General features: G+C 41.2%; 2 protein-coding genes across 2 annotated transcripts; one reads left to right on the plus strand and one right to left on the minus strand.

Moving 5' to 3' along the window:
- Positions 1-281: 281 nt before the first annotated feature.
- LOC117746644 (G-protein coupled receptor 35) lies at positions 282-3226 on the plus strand. The gene is made up of 2 exons (XM_034555912.1): positions 282-472; positions 1665-3226. The coding sequence occupies exons 1-2, from the start codon at positions 427-429 to the stop codon at positions 2408-2410; spliced, it is 792 nt and encodes a 263-aa protein (XP_034411803.1). The 5' UTR covers positions 282-426; the 3' UTR covers positions 2411-3226.
- A 5890-nt stretch (positions 3227-9116) lies between these two features.
- On the minus strand, positions 9117-21129 carry LOC117746605 (semaphorin-6B-like). The gene is given in 24 exon segments (XM_034555851.1): positions 9117-9169; positions 9172-9237; positions 9240-9441; positions 9443-9493; positions 9496-9579; positions 9581-9885; positions 9888-9915; positions 9918-9971; positions 9973-10106; positions 11388-11449; positions 12633-12710; positions 13096-13236; positions 14688-14873; positions 15027-15176; positions 15474-15605; positions 15692-15909; positions 15989-16077; positions 16654-16773; positions 17064-17154; positions 17242-17340; positions 19192-19254; positions 19344-19404; positions 20068-20179; positions 21009-21129. Coding segments are annotated over 24 exon segments (2700 nt in total).

Consider the following 21129-nt stretch of genomic DNA (forward strand, 5'->3'; position numbering starts at 1 on the left):
CTTGACCTCCAACTCCACAGTGTGACCTTGTTTTTCCTCTGTAACACCGTTGCTGAAAATAACCACTTGGGTTGCAGATCCACAAGTGTAAATGTGAATAGCACTGACTTATAGTACAAATAGGATATTATATGGTGCAAGGAGGTAAGAGTAGAAATGCAAAAGAATATGACACCAAGTCGTGGAAAACAAAGTGTGACCCCGGTTTCTTACTACCCACATATACATATGATTCATCTCTGATGCATAATAATGGAACAGGCACATATCACTGTGGAACAACAAGGGGAACTCTGTCTGTGGTCTGCGGCCTTTAGCAGATTTAGCTCATCTCACACTTTTAGCCACAGAGACCGACACATGTCAAAAAGAGAAGAAATGTAGCAGAGCTTCACACGGGTTTGCACGTTTCAAGAAGACATAGATATGCTGGTGCAGCCGCCTACAATCCATTCAGGTTCATGTTTATATGGTAAGTCTTTCTTTTATTGGATAATTGGGACGAGTAACACACAGCTGTGTTTTTTGGTCTTTCACCAATTTTAACTGTATACTGGTGTTGTTTACCACTGCTGTTTCTGTTTAGCTGTTTGGGAAATGAAAAGAGAGTTAAAAAGAGTAAGTTCTTCAGTTCTTAAGAAATAATAAAAGGAAGTAATGATCAGTTGTTGTATGATGAGTAACCAAAACAACAAGTCCTACTATATATATATATATATATATATATATATATATATATATATATATATATATATATATATATATATATATATATATGAAAAGGAGATTCACATGTTTCAAGGCTCACATGCTCATAAGAGATATAAAAGAGAGGAGATATAAAACAAATATGGTTGCTGTAATCAATTATCTTGTCCACACCTAACAGGATTACAGTGTTAGCAGAATCTGTAGACTACAAGTTTGAAAATGAAAAAGTCCGGGGGTGTGGAGGAGGAAGTGGCGTACTAAGACAAGAGAGGGTGCAGTTTAGTGCAACCGAACGCAGCGTAAGACATTTCTAGGCGACCAAAACGGTTACAATTACTTCTGGTGAACTGAACAGAGTATGAAACACTGTGAAAGGGTTAAAATGCTAAGAAACATGGACAACTCCCAGAACAGGCAATGCCGTATTAGCGAGCTGTCACACGGTAGCTGCACCCCTCAAGCTGACCTGCTCCATCGTCGATTGACTCTAAATGGGGCATTGGTTCGCTAAATGAACATTGTGCTGTATTGAGGAGGACTTGACACTAGTGATTGAGACCATAAACCCATGTTTACAATGTTTACTGAGATCTTTTTGTCCACCGTGAGACCGACAATATGTAATGTTAGTGTAATACTAAATCACTGGCGTACTCTTTTGGAAGAACGATTATAGCGAGCATTTTAAATGTAGCCCTACACATGGGCATGTGGATATTGTTTTAAGACCCAAGGAGAACCTGCCCTTTAATAAAGTAATAGCTATGGAGCGTTTGTTTATGTGCTTCTTCTAAGTTGCATCTCAGTATTTACTCCTTCTCTTAACTAACATTTTTTGTTAGTATTTATTGTAAGTCGCTTTGGATAAAGCGCGTCAGCTAAATGACATGTAATGTAATGTAATGTAACATACTAATTATTTTTTCACTCTGACCCATGGACACTTTGTTCAGATAACAACACCAACATTACCATCGCTGCATGCAAAGTGGATACCCTTCAGGGTTTGGCTTACAGCGCAGTGTTTCTCCTGGGTTTCCTTGTCAATGCTGCTGCTCTGCATGCCTTCATGGCCAAACGGGCCTCCTGGACAGACACCCACATCTACATGCTCAACCTGGCTATAGCTGATACCACCCTCATCCTCTTCCTTCCCTTGAGGATCTATGATGCCTTCTTCTGCCTGCCCAAGACTCACTTGTGTACTTTCCTCATATTCTTACATTTCATCAACATGTACGCCAGCATCCTGACCACCACGGCCATCAGTGTCCATCGCTACCTGGTTATAAGGTTCCCACTGCAGGCTAGATCATGGAGGAAGAAGAAAGAGACCGCTTTTGTTGTGTGTTTGCTTCTTTGGGGGTTTCTTTTGACAATATGCGTTATATTCCGAGAGGACAATTACCCCGAACAAACTCTGGACCTGTTTGAAAGATGTAAACATATCCCACTTCATCCACAGTTTATAGTTATTCTGGTGTTTTTGGGCTACATCGCTCCAATGTCGATTGTTGTCTTCTGTTCCAGTTGCATCATCCGTATTCTGGTAAAGGTGGATGACAAGACAGAGGAAAAGAACAGCATCATTGGCATAGTCACAGCAAACATGATCATTTTCATTGTCTGCTACACACCGATCCATGTTAGCTTTGTTGTCAACTACTTTAAACAAATTTCCAGAAAACTGGCAGTTTGAATACTTAGATGCACACGTGTATTTACTTGTGTCTGAATGGATCGCTTCCACAAACTGCTGTTTCGATTCCATCGGCTATTATTTTCTATTGAAACGCTTCTATTCATAAGTGAGTGGGAGTCCAAGCATTTGGTTTCAGACAATGAAGGCCTAAAATAAATTCTAATTTTAAAATGGGTACTTCACTGATCAAGTTCAGTTTACTGCTCATGAAAGGTATCTATGAGATCTTGAGATTCAACATTTTTGACACAAACATGCATTACAAATTGGAGGTGTGGGGTTTGCGCTACTATCGCACCTGCTGTTACTAAGCAACCAAAACCTGGATGCTGCAATGACAATGATGATCAAGTTGCGTTAAGTTAGCAGTAAGAGTCACTGACTAAACTAAACAAAGTCAAAACAAAGATTAATTAATTTCCATGTTCATTTACAAATCATCATTTACTGATGTTTCGTCATCAACAGTTTGGCTGACCTTTCAACTGGAAATTGTGATGTCATTAGTCAGCAAGGGTGAAGAAAGTAAAGATTGTGGAGACCCGAACAGATAGAAAAGCTCCAGGTAATCTTGCACTAAATGTATCTACTTCCCCTTCATATACTTATCGTAGACTATTGTTTAAGCAAAACAGAAAAGACATCATCTTTATTATTATTATGTCTCTTGTGAGCCCTCCAACTTTTTGGATGTGCATTCCCAAAACGTGTGAGTACCCCTTTAAATCTGCAGTACTGTCTGACTGATTGCAATGTTTATTATTTGACGATTTTTCATGATTTATTCCAATGAAGTGTACGGGATATGGAAAAATAAACTTCTCAGCTTGTTCCATGTGATTGCTTGTTTCCAAATTGGTTAATTGCATAGATTATTTATTAATATAACTATACATTTTTTAAAGTCCTGTTTAGTGGCAGAATCAAATCTAACTTAATCGGTTACATCTGCTTTTGCCTAAATCATCAAGTTGCTGCATGAACTCTTCAGCTACATTAGGGATGATCATGGGGTTCATGTGTGTTTTGGGATATTAATACCTTTTACATAACTCACTCAACCTTTTGCTGACCTTATGCTCTCTGCGTGATGTTCAAAGCATGATATCAAAGCAGAGAACAAGTGCTATTCTCATCTCTGCACTAGACCTCTCATCAAAACTAGTCGGTGTCTAGCTCAGCAGCATAGCCAGACAAAGCCAGTTAATGACCAGGCAACTCCCATGAGAGTTCAAGCCTTTCACCCCCTCACTGAGGCCAGCTGAGGGACGGCCAGTGTCCAGCTCCCTCTTGTGGTGAGGAAAGTAGATGCAAGAAAGTGTTTTGGTCTGCATCTGCTCTGGATGGCTGTTAAGTTTGAAACTGTCCATCTGATGACAAATATGTCTAATTTAAAGAAAAATAAACTGCACTCAAGTATTGAAGCCCATTTCCGCCAGAGAAAATAAAACAATAAGATGAAAATGTAGCTGTGATAATAAACATATCCCCCAGGTAAGTCATACTTAAGAGACAAAATAATAATAATAATTAGAATTAAGTCAGAATTATTAAAGATTTGGTAAGTGTCATCACAGTAATATCCTCCTAATTTGTTGGAAAGTAATGCAGATATTGTAACTGTGCACTTAGTTTGTCGTCTGTCGTTTAGACAGAAAGTGTGTTATCAAAATACAATTTAGAGAATGAAAAACAACAGTGAGTCTCATATCGCATATTTTAGGTTCCAGTTTATTTGCTGGACCCTTAAATGCAACTTAATGACTTGGAAGACACTATGATGTGGCTTAAAAAATGAATAATTCAATATTGCTACAAACAATTTATACACTGGTGTGTAAGTAACTATACTATTGTACACACTATTGTGTCTCTACTCTGACATGTTTTGCTATTGGTTCAGTACACTTTTGGTGAGTTGACTCAGGCATAAACCTTTTGAAAACATTTAATCTCATTCACACTATATCAAGCCACAAAGCAGTGTAATCTCCGTTATCCGGAGGTGTTTTGAAGAATATGGAGGGGCCTCATCCCCTCACCAGCCTGTGCTTGGTTTACTGGGCCTCAGTGACTGTGTATTAACCTGTTATGTCAGAGTACTTCATTAAAATATACAATATGACTGAAATGTTTGGTTACAGTTTAAATTTGACAGTAGCCTCATTCATTTTGTAGTGGCTCAAATAAAATATAACACACAAATGACTCACTTTGTGCTTTATTGGTCTTATCATCATTGGCGTATGATTGTGACAAAACTAAATACTATACTTATACTGTTTCCATCAATGAGCGTGTTTAAAGTTAATAGGACATTTATGTGCATGAAAGAAGGAAAATCCTACTGGGAATGTTAAAATATTCAAAATATCTGACGGGAAAAGGGAAACTGTAAGTTGTTTGTAACAAGAGTTTTAGTGCTGAGATAAATCAACATACAACAAATAAATGTCATTCCAGGTCTTGAGTCACTATAATAGCTGAATTGTACAATAAAATATTAAATCAAACTGGTTTTAAAAAGGACCCTTTTGTATCTCTTTGTGCTACTTAGTTTCTGAAATATATACAGATTAATTAGTAAACATGTTGTTCTAACTCAATACAACCTCATTAAGGTTATTCCTAGGAGGCACATAATATTCAGTCATAAAGAGTATATGACAAAATGCCATTACAGTGATAGGTGTGCCTTTTCCTGCAATACCTGCAAAATTAAATTTGAACATAAATTGCAATACTATTTCACAGCTATCAAAATGTGGTCAAAGAACCCCAAAATAAAAGAGTCTTTTCCATCATTATGTCATGCCTTTTATTACACAATTCTCTGCACAGAACATAGGCAATGACTTTCTTATGCAATGGTAATGTGTAGCTCTAAAAATAGTATTGGGCAATCACCTGTATGTATATGTGTCAATTACCTGTAGTGTTTGAAGAAAACAAAACTGGTGGAGGACTTGTCCAGAAGGTTGTCTTAGAAGTAGCCATCTTCTCTCATTGTCAAATAGGTCCATCCAAAACGGGACACGCTCACTTCGCAAGATCATCCACCATCGCTGGATCTGCTGGTTTCCACGGTCTGTCTCAGCTTGGGTCTCTGAACAATGCAAAAGCCTCTGCATTTCAGCCATATGTCCATGTTCTGTTCCTAAATGAAGTCTGCGTCTGGCAGGTCATGCCCCAGCATTGATCACAGCATCCAGTTAGCCAGCCATGATCTTTGGATCATTGTTTGTTGTATACGCTGCAAGCCGTATCATCTTTCTGGAAAACCCATCAATGCATCCACTGATTGCAATTCCAAATGGCTCAAGCTTGTCCGTAGCCATCAATGCTACTCTTTGCTTCAAATCCTTTCTAGGGTGCGTTTGCTTAGTCCAATGCCATGTGAATTATTAAGCAATTGTGAATTAGCAAGCAATGGAAGTATTTCATCACGTTTAAAAGGAGTCTTCAATGTACTCACCAATTCATTTTTATGTCAAAATAGGATAACCTATGTGAAAGAGCTGCTGTGCTGAGATAGTTAATCCACAACAACTCTTATAATAATAATAATTATGACTTACTCATAATCATGAATTTATATCTCAGAATTATGACTTAGTATCTTATAATTTCAACTTTCTATCTCAGAATTATGACTTACCATGAGAATATCTTTATTATCACAGCTACATTTTCATCTTATCTTTTTCTTTTACTGGCGTAAATGGGCTTCCATACTAATGACATACACATTACTTGAGACTGTAATAGTATTGCATTTGTAAATGTGCGTATTTGCGTGAATACGCATATAATGATATGCATTTATTTCTGTGAGTGCATTCGGAACCACACTCAACAACATTAGCAGTCAATTATATAATGCCATTTATAGCAGTACTCCAAAGATTGATGGTTATTATAACAGCAGTATCTTAACAACTGCAAAAAAACTCAGCAGGCATCAGTCAAATGAGAAGGCTCAGTTCTGCTGAGGTCAGGCCTGCGACTCTACTCTAATAACAGGAAACAGCAGTCAGCCGGATTCACGTAAATACTGTACAGCACATCTTATTCACAGCATTGTCACTAAAAAAAACCCTAAAAAAACAAAACAAAACCTCACACTTCAAACACAGTCCTGTTTCAGAAGAGCATGAAGGATCCCCCCCAAAACTGAAACACTATACCTACAGATGAATATTTACACTATTCACAAATGATACAGAACAGCTCCTTTTCAAATGCAAAAACAAACAGAAAAGTGTTTGTGCTTTTCCTTATTACTGCAGCAGTATAATGACTATAAACAGAAAAAAGGATGACTACATTCATTCACATCACAATACTGACTAGTAGTTTCAAGATCCTCCAGTATGGCAGTTGACAGACAGACAGTCACTACACTACAGAGCACGACAACATGGCCGAGGATCAGGACCGATATGACACAAAATGAGGGTTTGCTTATGAACTACTTATACATCCTTATTATTACATATCAGAATAAACATGGCTAATGTCATGGCATTGGGGAAGGCATTACAGTATAATCATGAAGGGCGTGACAAAGAGTCTGCATTCAGTCTCACATATTTACAGTTTACACAAGTGTGACATGAAAGTAGTCGACACGGGGAGCTGAAAACAAATGATTTCAACAATACAAGCCGACATCTAAATAAAAAAATGATATATAACATTCAGCATGTAAAGGTCAAAGGCATACGTATCACAAGTATACTGCAATAAGTGAGTTCTCCAGGACCACAGCACACGAGGTGCACTGCTGACTGAAATGGTCTTCATGGCACTTTAAAACAGTTTCTCTCAGTTTTTTGCTTTAGTTATCAGGCATCAGTAAATCATTCATGGTTTTGGCACGCAGATGTAAGAAAAGAAAAAAAAGTAGCGTCTTTGTGATTTCAATCTTAGAAGCGGGTTGATATGAAACTTTCAGATTTTCCATCATATATGATACATGTTTATTTCTGTTTGCAAGCCAGTGCCTGATTTGGAGTTACTGTTCATCTTACATTATCATTTTTATCTAAATTAAAGTTTACTATGTAACAGATAAACCACATATTGCTGCTCACCAGCTCAACCAGGATTCATTTGCTCATGAAAATCAAGTCGGTCAGTTTTCTAACAAATCCTCACTATTTTCCACCGTCGTTTCGTGAAGTCTTACTTGCTTTTTGCTTCTTCATCTTGTCTCTTTTTTTATGACTTCCATCTCTTCGCTAACACACTCACACCATGTTGTGTTGATCTAAACGTCGACCATTCTGTCGCACTGGACACTTTGATGGGCTGATATATGGTCCCATTTGCCTGCTGGGAACATTTCCATTACCTCTATTGGCTTTGAGTTAGGCCAAAGGTTTCAATCATCACCACGACTGTAAACTGTCATTCTGTTCTTCATCCCGTCTGTGTGACCGTGACCCACTGTGGGCTTAGGTGGACATTTTTCCTAATAAAAACGGACCGTGTTCTCTAATTCCGCATTAATGAATGTGTGTGTTTGTTTGTGGGAAAAAAACCTAAAGTGACGGTGAAGGACAAGGTTGTTATATTACAGTGCATTTACTTTAAATCCTCTAAACACCTCTCTTTCTCCTTTCGGCCCAGTTCTGCTGTGCAATCTCCCCAGACGTCCTCGTGGAATAATTGATCATTGTACAATTGTACTCTTGTACATGGTGCGTAAGGAGGCAAACGAATAGAGCGATGGACGGCTAAGATGCCGTCATTACAGAGACCATGCGGTTGGCAGAAATAGTGCTGACATTTCAGTCCTGCACTCTGCTCTCCCAAGACGTGAATTATGGTCCCATATCCCTGTGAGACAGGTTAGAGGGCATTTGGCACGCGTGTGCTTCTCGTACACATTGAATACTAAATACCCTCCGTCACCTGTACAAAAACATGTATGCATCTACTGTATGTGTGCAGCAAAGAGGACAGAGAGAGAAGAAAACAAAAAAAAGAGAAGGATTTTGCGTTTCCTCATCATCCATTACATTTGTGTTCACAGTCTGTTTTTTTGTTTGATGAGTCACCTGCAGCTTCTACGATGCAAAGATTTCTCAGTTTCACTTCAAGTACCTAGTTGGCAATCAGACCAACAGGTAATGTAGCAGAGAACAGATGGGTGGCAGTCTTGTTATTGTTATCCAAGATAAGGGAGGGAAAAGGAATCCCGCTTCTATAGCAGTATCTTACTGGGTCTGCAGCCTCAGTTAATCTGCACAGAGAAGGCAGCCTCTAAGTGCCCATGTCCAACTTTGGTCTCCGTTGTCTTCTGCCCCCCTTTGCTATTATCCTTTACTTCTTTCTTTCCTCGACATGCTCTCTCCTCCCTCATCCTGGCAGCCGCCGAGTAGCAGGACGAGGGAGGCAACCTCTGCAATGCAGACACAGCAACAACCTCAGTCCATCTGACCAATTAGTGTGAGCCCAGGATATGAGTGGCAGACCCAGCAGCCAGTCCATAAAGAGAGACTCATCTGGGGTGAAGCCTGAAACACTGACAGAGGAGCTCGAGGGGTTGAATGACAAATAAAGATGTAGGGAAAAGAGAAGGGAAGGCAGAGGAGAATGGACAGAATGAGGAGGGAAGAGAGAAGAGAGATCTATGTAAATAAAAAAGAGAGTTTTAGACATGGAAACGCTCCCATCCACTTCATTTCCTCAAGAGTCACTGGCCAGTCTGAGTCCTATCACTGCAGTTCTTCTTACTCATCAGCTGCTGAGATCCACCAGCTCGCCCAGCTCCCCTCGCTCCAGGGCCCCTCTCAGCAGAGCCCTGCTCAGCCCGGGGGGTGTTGCTGGGACATGTAGGCCTGGCCACTGGGAGCGGGCATGGAGGGTGTTGGCAGGGGGACAGGGACCATGCCGTGGCTGCTTAGGAATGTATCCTTCTGGGCCGGCAGCGCAAAGGCAAACGGCTCGCCATATCCCATGGGGGCGCTGGGGGCTGAAACCACCCTCCGGCGCTCAGGCGAGTCCTGCGGGGTCATGGGGGTAAACATATTCTCCTGCAGATTTCCGGAGAGGGGCTTTAGGGCATCCCCTTCACATCCTTTTTCTTGCCTGCTCAGGCAGACGTAGTGCTGGCGTGGTGTATCATTTGCCCGGCTCTCACCACTGTGTCTCCCACCTCACCCCCTGCTGGAAGAGTCTGGTGGTCAGGTAGACGGAGGGGGGAATGCGGCAGGGAGAGCCCAGACCAACTGAGCCTCCCCCCAGGTACGTCTGGCTGGTGTCCCACCCTCCAGAGTTGGAGTCAGACAGTCGTAGGCCTCTGCGTTTCTGCTGGGGCGTGTGCTCCGGTGTTGGCAGGAAACCCGGGTCGAGCTCTCCTGACTTCACCCATCCGTTGGGCATGACAAACAGGGTTTCCCCGCCCTGAGTGCAGGGGCGCTCCCCACCTCCCTGTCGTGTCACACTGAGCACGGAGCCTCCCATCCACTGCCATTATTCAGTAGGCCTCTTTCAACGCCGACTGGATAGAAGACTGGGAGGTGTTGCCGTGGCGACGGTTGGTAGGTTTTATGGGCCATGATCCAGCAGACGGCGAGGCCAGAGAGCGCCGCTCCGATGGTGAAAGCGGACACAGCAGATGCCACAAGCAGGTTGAGGGAGACCAAGCTCTCTGGTTCAATCAGCAAACTCTGCTGCAGCATTCCTAAAGATTAAGACACAATTACAAAGATGAACATTTAGTGGAACGGTACGAGGGACATTGTCTCCCAATGTCTGTCCACAGGGGCAGTTTTAAATGATCATTACCACAGTGCCATTCTGCTACTCAGTGTTTTCCCCCTCACAAGATATACAAAATAATAAATCAATAACTGCAATAACATTCATAATTGGTGAACATGGGGTTCAGCATTATACAGTAATTGTCTTTAAAAAGGAGCTTCGCTCCAGTGTGGCCTTGGGGCTCCACCAGCTCCAGGTTCAGAGAGGCTTGCACTTGTCATCAGCACAGCTCAGACCACAGCAGCTAATGCTCTTTTTCTCCCCTCTCCTCTCCACCTCACAACTTTCCATCCTGCAGCCCGGTCAGTGAGTCTCTCCTCGCAGCAAACTATTACCTCAGTGTTTCCACCCAGCTAATCACTCCCATCTGCAGACACAGCAGCACATGCCGGTCCCTGGCTCGGCCTCTGCTGCACATTCACCACTCGGATTAGAGCTTGGCCTCCTGACTTTTACTGCTAGTTTCTAAGTGCAGGTTCAAAATTAGAAGCCTATACATCAGTTTAAAACAAATGAGTTTGATGAAGGCTTGGAAATGTGCTAGGTACTTTTTTCCTGTTTGGAAATTTGGATCTACCTAAGTGTTTTCTTTTTAAACTGGCCTAAAACAGTTAAAAATGAATCTGCTGCAGAGGAAAGTACTTTTATTTTTTTACCCCATAGACTTTGTGAATTTCAGAGCAGAGTTCAAAGAGACGCCCTCTCCCACTGCTGCAGTGACATCTGAGCCTCACAACAGAGGTGACATCAGTATTTTATGCTCAGCTTTTTCCAGCTTGCTCCCGGTTACCCTGGGTCATTCCTCTCTCAGATGTGTTATTGTCCACCAGCAGTTACACTTCTCCCATCCTAATGAAACTGTCTCACACTGGGAGCGTTTTGACCTGTAGGCAGTGAGGTTGAAACCAAAATCATCACTCCCACCTGATTCAGCCTCTGAAAACCCCCCCACCAAAACACTCAGTTGCTCAGTGGATCTTGCTGAGGAAATCCCATTATACCTATAATTATATAAAAATGTCCTCAATTACAGAAATTGTCTTAAATATTCTCTCACATGGAAGTACAGCATCAGAGGTTTTTTTCTCAGAACAAAATGTTCAGTGACAAGCAGACAGGTGTAATGAGGGATTTAGCCACTAGGCGTCTCAGTCCGCCGTACGCAGCCAGAAACATAAATGTCATAATGCTGCAAACCTACCATCACAGTCTCCTAGATGGGAGGTGGTGTTTCCATATTCCACATCTTGTTGAAAAGGCAGCCTGCAACACACAGAGATCAGCACTTCAGACTTCCATATTACTCTTCATATACAAGCATCATCCGGCAGGAAACATGTAATTATAGTGCCCTCAATTCATTTTATACAGTTACGGTATCTCTCATGACGACTGTTTACAGAACAGAACAGAAACAAGTGCTATATGAACATGTTCATGCATGCAAAACTGTACATTAATGGGGACATTCGTTGATAGTTAGCAACCAAAGTGATATGGCACATATTGATGCGTCATCCAGTGTAATAGGATACACTATTGATTTTCTCCTTGTGCTTGCTATCATCCCTCAGGGAGGTCAGAGGTCAGAGGTCAGGGTCAGCCACAGGAAGTACGGATTGCGATACTGCGTACACTGTTTGACTTGATACAATAAATCTTAATTTTGTTTATGGGAATATGAATTTATAAAATGTTACTATTATTATTGATACGGTTGGTATTTAATACTATAACTCATGCTAAATCAAATACTATACACCCACACAGCCTTACTGTTTTAATTAAAAATTAAAATAAATAATACTTTGAAATAATATGAATGTTTACATATTCATAACAACATTTTAACATTATTGTACAGCTTTATTTAAACTTTTTGACGAAAATGGGAAAAAGACCAACTGTATGAAATTACTATGACAGCCTCAAATATATTAATAAGTAAAAAAAGAAAGCTTTTGCACTTAACTGACTTATATTGTTTAATATGTCCTTATGACCTTATATATTTACCACTGCTGTTTTCTTATATGTAACTATAGAACATTTAATGTGTTTGTTTGGCCATTTCTTAATCTTTTGCCTTAAAATGTTCTTCTTTTGTGCATTTCCCCCAGTTTGATTCGAATTACTGAGTGTCGTTGTCCACAATATGTACGTTATGTCTGTTTCTTTGTTTTTTTACATATGTGTTGCTTGCAGTCATGAGAACTGAATCCACGTTGCTCAAACTACAAGAAGAAAGTGCCATCGTTTAGCATTTATTCTCGATATTCAACACTAGCTTACTTGCCAGACCTTTCATGTAGAGCATACAGGAATGTTGGAACTTTGCCAATAAAAACTCTCCACATATAATATCTTGGTCTGAGTCTTAGGCAGCAGGTGTGTTGCATGTGTGTGTGTGTGTGTGTGTGTGTGTGTGTGTGTGTGTTATTCTCACCGTGTGCCTGGTCTCAGGAAGGAGCAGGTGCTGCCTCTGGTCCAGCCACAGTACGGGTCCCTGGAGGCTAGACAACTCCTACACGCCAAATGAAAATAACAAGTTTAGAAAGATTGAGTACTGACCTGATTTTCCGAGTGGCCATTTTTATGATTCTTAGCAGGAACTCTCCTTGGGAAATTGAGAGAAAAAATCAAACTGGGCAACAAGTGTTACAGCTATGTATTTGCAGGGAGTTAGCGTGTTTATTGTCTATCTGGCACAGTGGGGCCATTGAACCACTGGACGTCTCTCTGATTGTGAATCTCTTGTTATTTGATCATTTGTTTTCAAATGTTATATGTGGATCACTGGTCAAATGATGAATCCTCATCTGGTATTCATCCCGAATTATCATACAAAGAAACCTTGAGGGGAAGAAAAATACTCTTAAAGACAAAAACAGGTGCGGTGTGTCACTTACTTCATGCAGCGTGAGTGGAGGTGGCAGCGAGATGTGGGCATTCGGACCAGACAGGAGGGGAAGGCCAGCAGCAGCGTGTGACTGGTCCGGTCCAACGACAGAGACAAGAGCTGACGAGCTGGAGGAGAGTCCTCACCACACCTGCAGACAGCAAGACACAGAAGAGTGAAGACGGGAAACAGAGGGTAAGGAGCCAGCCGAGAGGAGACGACGTACACCCTTTGGCCTCAAATCAAGTTGTGACTGGGTCAAAGGCCTCATCTGTTGGTAGTCAGACAGTCTCATGACCTAACCCTTATACAAAGGGTCACACAATCAGCACTGTTTGATCTAGGCCTGCTGAGACACAACCCAGAGCCAGAGCTGTGTGATATGAAGAAATAAACCCTCTTTTGTATAAACTGACAGTGGATGAAGCCAAAGTCCTTTTTTTCTGACCAGGTCTTTCACATTAATACACAAGAGAATAGTCAAATCTAAGTTATAATGTATTTCTGCTGCTTCAAAAGGTTGGAAAACATCAAAACAGAAATAGTTTGTAGATATTAGGATACATTCAACAACAATTTTCATCATGAAGACAAGCTGATATGAAGTTCATAGAGTTCAAACTCGCCTCTCAAAAGTGCACGTTTTATGCTTTTCTTTAAATGTTTTGGTTTTGGACTGTTTTTCGAATAAAACAAACCATTTGATTAATAACCTTCGACCTTATAATGGACACTTTAAAGTATATTTTAACTTTGTTTAAATATTTTTTTATTAAATTAACTAAATGGATCATTTTCACATTAATCAATAATAAAGAGTGTAAGTTGCAACTAGGCGGCAACCTACTGATCTGAAAAGGGAAGCCGATGCATTAGTGGCTTAAAATTGTATTATTTCTAATAACTATCAGGGGGTGAATTCTCTGGTTGCAAAAATAAGTCAGAATGTATGGAAGTCTATGAGAACATGTTCCTACTTCTCAGTTAAATTATTAGAAAACATTAAACATTGTAAACATTAGTTTATGGTCTCAATTGCTGGTTTCAAGTCTTCGTCAATACCACATGAAGTTCATTTAGTAAATGATGGTCGCGTTAAAGCAGGGTATGCATTGAGGTGTGGCTACCTAGTGACTGACTACTACCACAGCGTTTTCCGGTCTGTGAGTCATCTTTTTTTTTCAGTTCATGAAAAATAATTGTAACATTTGATCGCCTAAAAACTTGTATTCAGTGTTCGGTTGTATTTATCTACACCCTCTCGTGTCACTTCTGGTTGTAAAAACGCCGAGACTCAAGGCTTACAAGCAGTCCACAAACCAATGGGTGACTTCACCTACGTCCACTTATTATAAACAGTCTATAGATGCAACCTTAAAATCCAACTCTTTCTATATTTCTGAACACAACTGTAAGTTTTATTAGCTGCACCTGAAACAAGTTTAAATCAAATTTTCTAAATAAGTGTAATTGCAGATAGTTCTTGTGTGAACTGTCGCTGCTGCTCTTAAGTTCTCAAATAGAAGAAGGCAGCACGAGACCATATCTACCTGCAACAACATTTCAATAACTAAATGAAGATCAAGAACGAAATGTCTTGACTTCTACTCACTTCTCTGGGTGAATCCTTCCACCTCCTCCAGAAACACACTGCCGTGGGAGACAGAATCTCCGCTGTAAATGATTAGAAACTTCAGGATGGTTCCTCGGGTAGAGCCCAGGAACAAGACGGTACGGTTCTTATGAGGACCAGCTTCAGTGTCCACCACCATAGTTGTCAGCTGGTACCTAGAAAACATCCATTGGGAAACCACATTCAATCAATCATGCTTTGTTTCCTACCCTTCTTACAAGCTATGATGCACATTTACACTTCCATTCATTTTTATGCTATAAAAAGTTCTTCATGGGCTCTATCAAACACTGAGTCAGTATGCGTACCGTCCCATAGTCTTGACCACCCAAGGTCTGTGCCCCAGGAGTGGAACGGTCTCGTCCATCAGTGGGTGGGTCTTCACAAAGTTCAGTACTTCATCAGGCAGCGTGGTAGAAGAGCTATATCTTGATCCCTGCACTGCACATCCTCCTGGTCTGCAGACAGAGAAAGAGACAGAACAGTGAGAGTTGAGGAATAGACAGATTGGAAGAGGATAGAGAGAGCGATAGAAGTCGAGAGAGAGCAAGAAGAAAAGAGCCAGCGGAGTTCTTTTTGCGGCTGCTGGAGGCTGTATGAGAAAATTTGCTGAATAGTAGGCAAGCTGTTGTGTGATTGACATCTGGAGCTTATAGCAGGGAGTAAGTTGACTACATATGTAGACAGATACTCAGTAAAGCAGCACTGCAGTATTTTGCCCAAGAACGGCTCACGTATACTTTGCATAACAATACCTCGGTTTAGGCACTGCTTCGTCCGGCACAGGAGTCCAAATAGACTCGGGGGATTTCTGCTCTTTGAACCGGCCCTCAAAGACATGAGCGAGCTGCTGCATGTCAAACACACACACCGCAGAGCCGGGGATGCTACCAACGGAAAACAAAAAATAAGACCATGATGAGAAGAGTAGCGTTGGTGCTTGTTTGTGTGCACATTGGTTGCATCTCTGTACCTGTTTGGTGGCGTGGAGAAGAGACCCAGGATGACGTCTCGTCCCTGCATGTGGATGATTTTGCTCGTGGCGTGCAAGAGGTTGAAGTAAAAGTGTGAATCTCCCGGCACGGAGCAGTTGAGTCGCGCCTTCAGAAATGTGGTCCACTGTTTCTCGAGGACGCGCTGGGAGCCACCCAGGTCTGCTTTACACACACGAGCTACACGAGACACCATCACCTGGAATAAAACAAGCACTGTTTAGAAGAATAGACGGAAAATGGAATAAAATACGAAGAAAGGAAGAGTAAGAAAGCACCTTCTCTAGATGGTGAAACTCCATGGCCATCTCTCTGAAGAAGAAATAAATATGAGGCCCCCACTCCATGGAGCTCACAAAGTAGGGCTCTGAAAAATAATATGAGAAAAACACAATTACACACACACACACACACACACGCACGCACACGCACACACATACAGATCAGTAGCGACGTATTGCCAGGGGCCAAAAAAAAAAAAGCCTGCGAAATGGAGCTGTAATAACAGTCACATACACATGGGCCATTGCTGTCCACGGGGCTCGCTCATCAAATATTCATAACCTGTTAATTTGATCATCTTGGACAAGACGATACACATTATTTATCATTTATTCATGCAGGCACTGTTGCAGCTTTGGCCTGCCCGCCTTGTTTTTTTCACAAACTCTCATAAACTCACTCTGTCAAAACCGTCAAACTAACCTAAATACATCACATCTGAGCATGTTTTATGTCAAATAAATCTATTAAATATAGGTTTTTATCATGTTTGGTTTCATTGAATGTAGCTTATTATTTAGCTCCATGAAAATATTGCCGCAACAATTTCAGTTTTTAGTAAACTATTGCAGATAATAGTGATGGTTTGTGATATTTGTTTCGGGACTATCAATTGAGGGTGTCTGACGCAGGAGAGTCATTTTAATGTTTCTAAAAGTACCTCTGAACCATTTGGAGTCGTGTTTGACTGTGCGGAGGGCGGGGCTGTCGCCAAGGCTACGATAGATCACTGCATCGATGGCCAGGAAGTCTGTCACAGTACCAGTAAAGAGGCTTCCATCTGAGAGTGAGAGAGAAGCATAGCAAGAGGAAAGGAGGAGATTAAGAAGAAGAAGAAGAAGAAGAAGAAGAAGAAGAAGAAGAAGGGGAAGATACAGATTGGAGAGATAGCACAAGGTCAGGAAGATTAAAACCAAACAAGCAATGCAGCGAGAGGTCTGACTATGAATCATTTGTAAAGGAAGACACAAGGGCACAGAGGTTTCAAATGTCTGGAGCTTAAAACTGAGTCTGATGTCTGCTAGAAACCCTGAATTCTTCATCCTTTAGTGTGCCAACTGAAGATACTACCTGCAAATAGAGCCACATTGGCATGTCGCGGATCATAAGGGCAGCGTGCCATCCCACTGACAGGCTCTCCCACCATTTCTAGAGTGTCTTTCTGCAAAAAGAAAAAATATATATAGACAGATAATCAAACTGGCAAACACACAGAGAGTGGCCAGCTGACAGATAGATGTATACTAACAGTGTAGTTGGCACACAGTGGGTTGAAGGCATTTGTTCCACATACAAACAGGCCACCGTGCTGGCTGAGCAAAACCTTGATGAAATTACGGCACTCTCCCTATAGAGAAAAACACAAAGAAAACGATTAGTGAGGAGAAAAAAATCAGTTACGGGGCAACAGTTTTGAACCAAAACTAAATTTAAAACTACCAGTCAGAGCAAGAAGGCTGCAACTGTGAAGTATGAACACTGCGGTATAAAACTATCCCTAACACCTTCAACCACACTCCATCTGGAGGAACAAAAAGGACAGGGACTTTGAAAGCCTTCAAAGTGGAGACTGCGGGTTGAGCCGCAGATACTGAATCTGAAACTTGATGACACTGCTCAGCTCCTCCATCTCTTTGTGTCTACAACAGTGTCTGATAGTATGAATTCACAGATGTGAATTATATGGAACTGGAATACACATTGATCATTGATTATTTGTTCATCAGTATAAACAATTGGTATTTAATGATGTTAGCAAGAGTTAGATTTTATTGCAGGATATTTGGTTGCTAGCTACTGAGATTCAAGCAGGAAGTAGTTTGTATAAAAGCAGCCTGTCTCTGTGTACCGGCGCTTATAAAATTACATGATGAATACAAATGAACCCATTCCCGTATTAAGGCCGGTTATGCTTCCTGAAGTCTCGGCAATTTGAATGAAACAAAAGGCATATAAACTGTTAATCAGTGAGCAGTGCTGCTTTGCAGATTTTGATAGCTTTGAACCAGGCTAACGTTAGCCGTTTTACCCTGTTACCAGTCTCGCTACAAAGTTACTGTACAGACATGACTCAGAGATTGGTATGAATATTATCTATCTCTCGGCAAGAAAGCATATGAGTGAAGTTTTAGTCTTCTTAGTGATGGATGCATTCCATACAGGTGTTTCAGTTCAGTTCCCAAGTATTGCTTCCACCGTTAATGTCAGTAATTCCATCTGTGCTTTCCACACAATGGCAAAGATTCAAAGTGCTGTGAAAAATGTTTATTTTTGGACTCTCATGACTTTATATGCACACTTACCTAATAGTAAAGTATTATGTCTGTTCTATGTATCAGATGATTCACAGCTGCATCATGTACCCTGAGCCTTATAATTTGATCTCTTTATGTGAGTTAGTGGGCTTAAGCTTCAACCTTCTGTCTTTTGTCTTCATCCTCTTATAGTCTCGCCATCTCTCTACCTTGGGCACATCTTTCTCTTCCTGTCTTTTATTACATCTTGTTTTGCTCATACATATTTTCTTCATACATCTGTGTTCTCTGAAGCAACACATCTTTTTCTTTTGTTGTCGCTCTGGCTGTTTCTTGCCACCCGGTGGCTGCCCTATTCTCCTTATGTGTTTCTTACCCACTTTTCCTCCACCTACACACATCCCATCCCTTCCTCAACTGATTTCAATTACTCTTTCCTCCCCGAGGCTGTCACTCTTTCTGCTCAGTTTGCTTTATAATGTTTCGTCTTGCCTCTTTCTCTTTTTCCACGAGATACGCCCAGATTGGATTTTTCAGGTGGCAATGCTACATTTATATAATAAAGCTTATAATTTACATTACGATCCCATCAAATCTCTCTCTTTTGTAGATTGTCTCACACACCTTTAATATCTCAAAACATTGTGATATATCACTTCATATACACACATAATTGCCCCAATATTCTTCCCCACAGGCTAGGATGAGATATATGAAGATTGGCACAATGCAGGTGTGCAAGACAGTGGCTTTCAAGCTTCATGGATATCTTTCGGCCTGGGCAACGTTTCACTGAGTTAACGAGGTTTTGTGTAAATACCGTATGCAGTCGCACTCAAAGGAAATAAGGTTTCTATAAGAGCTGAAGTGTCTGTCCATGCGTGTGATAGTATTGATGCTGTTGATGCATGTACATCTCAGAGTGCTGTGTACAAGCACTGTACCTCATGTTTGCCCTTCATCCGGCACACTCGAATGTCGTTCTTATTGGATTCCCATGTTCGTTTCTGCCAAAGGAACACACCAAAGTCTGAGTAAGTTTGTTATGTGTGTACATTTTCAGTTGTTAGTGCATGTTTGGTTTTGTGTGTCTTACCTTGCTGTAGAACATCTCATCACCTGCCATGTTATCCAATTCCACTCTGTACAAGTCATCTCTACAAAACACACAACAAATCAGGACCAATGTAATATTATATGTGTCTGATATATAATGTAAACAATAGGGAAGGGGTTAGCAATTTTAACATGTTTTATTTGTGTAATCAGAATCATCTTGTTCTAGGATTTTATCTCACAGCAAATGTCATTTTTCCCATTTCGGAGGGTTTACAGAATGACAGCAATTTAAATGTTAATACTCATTGGGGAAACAAATTGTAGAATACAACAGTGGCCTGACTCATTTATAGTTAAAGTTATGCTATTGTTGTTGTTGCCTTGGAATTGTTTTTTATTGTCACACCATTTCTGTTCGACTGCCATCTGTTTGTGTTTTTGGTGACACAAATCTGTTCAAACCTGCTAAAGCAGTGACATTAAAACTAAGTTTGAATTCTGTGGTTTTTATTTTGGCCAAGGGAACACTATTTGCTACTCCAGTTCACTATTCCTATCATTTATAAGAGTAATGTGAACAAACAGCTTTCACTTGGCATTTAACAACAAGATTGAATGCTTACTCGCTACAACAAACAGAAACAGAAAATGTCCTCTGCAAAGTGACAGCAGATGGAAGCTGAGGCATCAAACGAAGAGCAAAAGGATATTAATGCGAACACGTCAGTAATACACAGTTGGAGGTGGTTGCCGTTGGTTACCTGGCTCCTATGTAGAGCGTGCGGTTGACTTGGAGGACTGTCTGGATGTGCAGATCCTGTCTCTGAGCTGAACGATGAGCTCTGCCCAAGAACACTGGATACCTCCGCACAACTGACATGAGCACACAGTGGAGCAGAGTTAAACACCTCCTAAAAAGACTTGCTGAAGGATACTTTGAGAGTTGATAACAGAGCAAGTCAATCTATATTTACGCTCAAAATGTCTCTAACCTTAATTTGAATAGTATCTAAAGATGATTGGAGCAGCATAAATACACTGAAACACTTTTATCCTTTAAGTGTGTTTTGTTTTGCTTTTGTTGATGCTTGCAGCTCCATAATGACAAAACCTGTGTGCAACCATTACTGTAATTTTACCATAAAAAAGGAGTTAGCTCCCTCTCCTCCCTACATTTCAGATAAGTGGGAGTCGCAGTATCGGAATATGAGAAAGTTTCAAAGTGGAGGACAACGTTCTCCACAGGGAGCCCTCATCATCAGGAGACAGATTGGTAGAACGTCTCATTGTCCTTGACTGCAGGGGAGGGAGAGAGGAGGACGTAGCAATCCATCTCCACCTGTCTCCACCCCTTCTCTTTTCCCTGAGCCTTCTCTCTTGTATTACCCCCTCCAATCCAATCGTCTCAAACTTTCTCATCTTCCTGGGCTGCTCAAAATCCATAACAATCATTTCTCTTGCTCTCTTTCTTTCTGTCTTTACATCTTTCTTTCTCTGTCATATTTATCAGCCTACAATACAGCCATTGGGAGACAGATTGAAGTCTCTTTATCTATCTATATGCCTGGGTAGCTAGAAAGCCGCTCCACACACACAAGCTTTGACCCTTGACCCCCGATTTCCACCACTGCAATGAAGCCATTCATCATGAACGCTGCACATACAGTCCCACCCACACACACACAGCAGGAAGGAAACATACCCTCTACAGGGACGTAGCTGAGCGGACTGGGTTCCTCTGGGAATGAGCCATCCGCCAGTTGGAGCAGCAGGAGAAGAAATGTGAGGGGTGGAGCCATGGTCGCCATGGCAGCAACACACAT

The sequence above is a fragment of the Cyclopterus lumpus genome, chromosome 17 (genome assembly GCF_009769545.1).
Source record: "Cyclopterus lumpus isolate fCycLum1 chromosome 17, fCycLum1.pri, whole genome shotgun sequence".
Taxonomy (NCBI): Eukaryota; Metazoa; Chordata; class Actinopteri; order Perciformes; family Cyclopteridae; genus Cyclopterus; species Cyclopterus lumpus.

Bases quoted from the DNA above. Each gene is read 5' to 3' on its own strand.
- LOC117746644 (XM_034555912.1), top strand. From the start codon at position 427: ATGCTGGTGCAGCCGCCTACAATCCATTCAGGTTCATGTTTATATG. The intron at 473-1,664 runs GTAAGTCTTTCT...CACTTTGTTCAG, and splicing joins TTCAGGTTCATGTTTATATG to ATAACAACACCAACATTACC.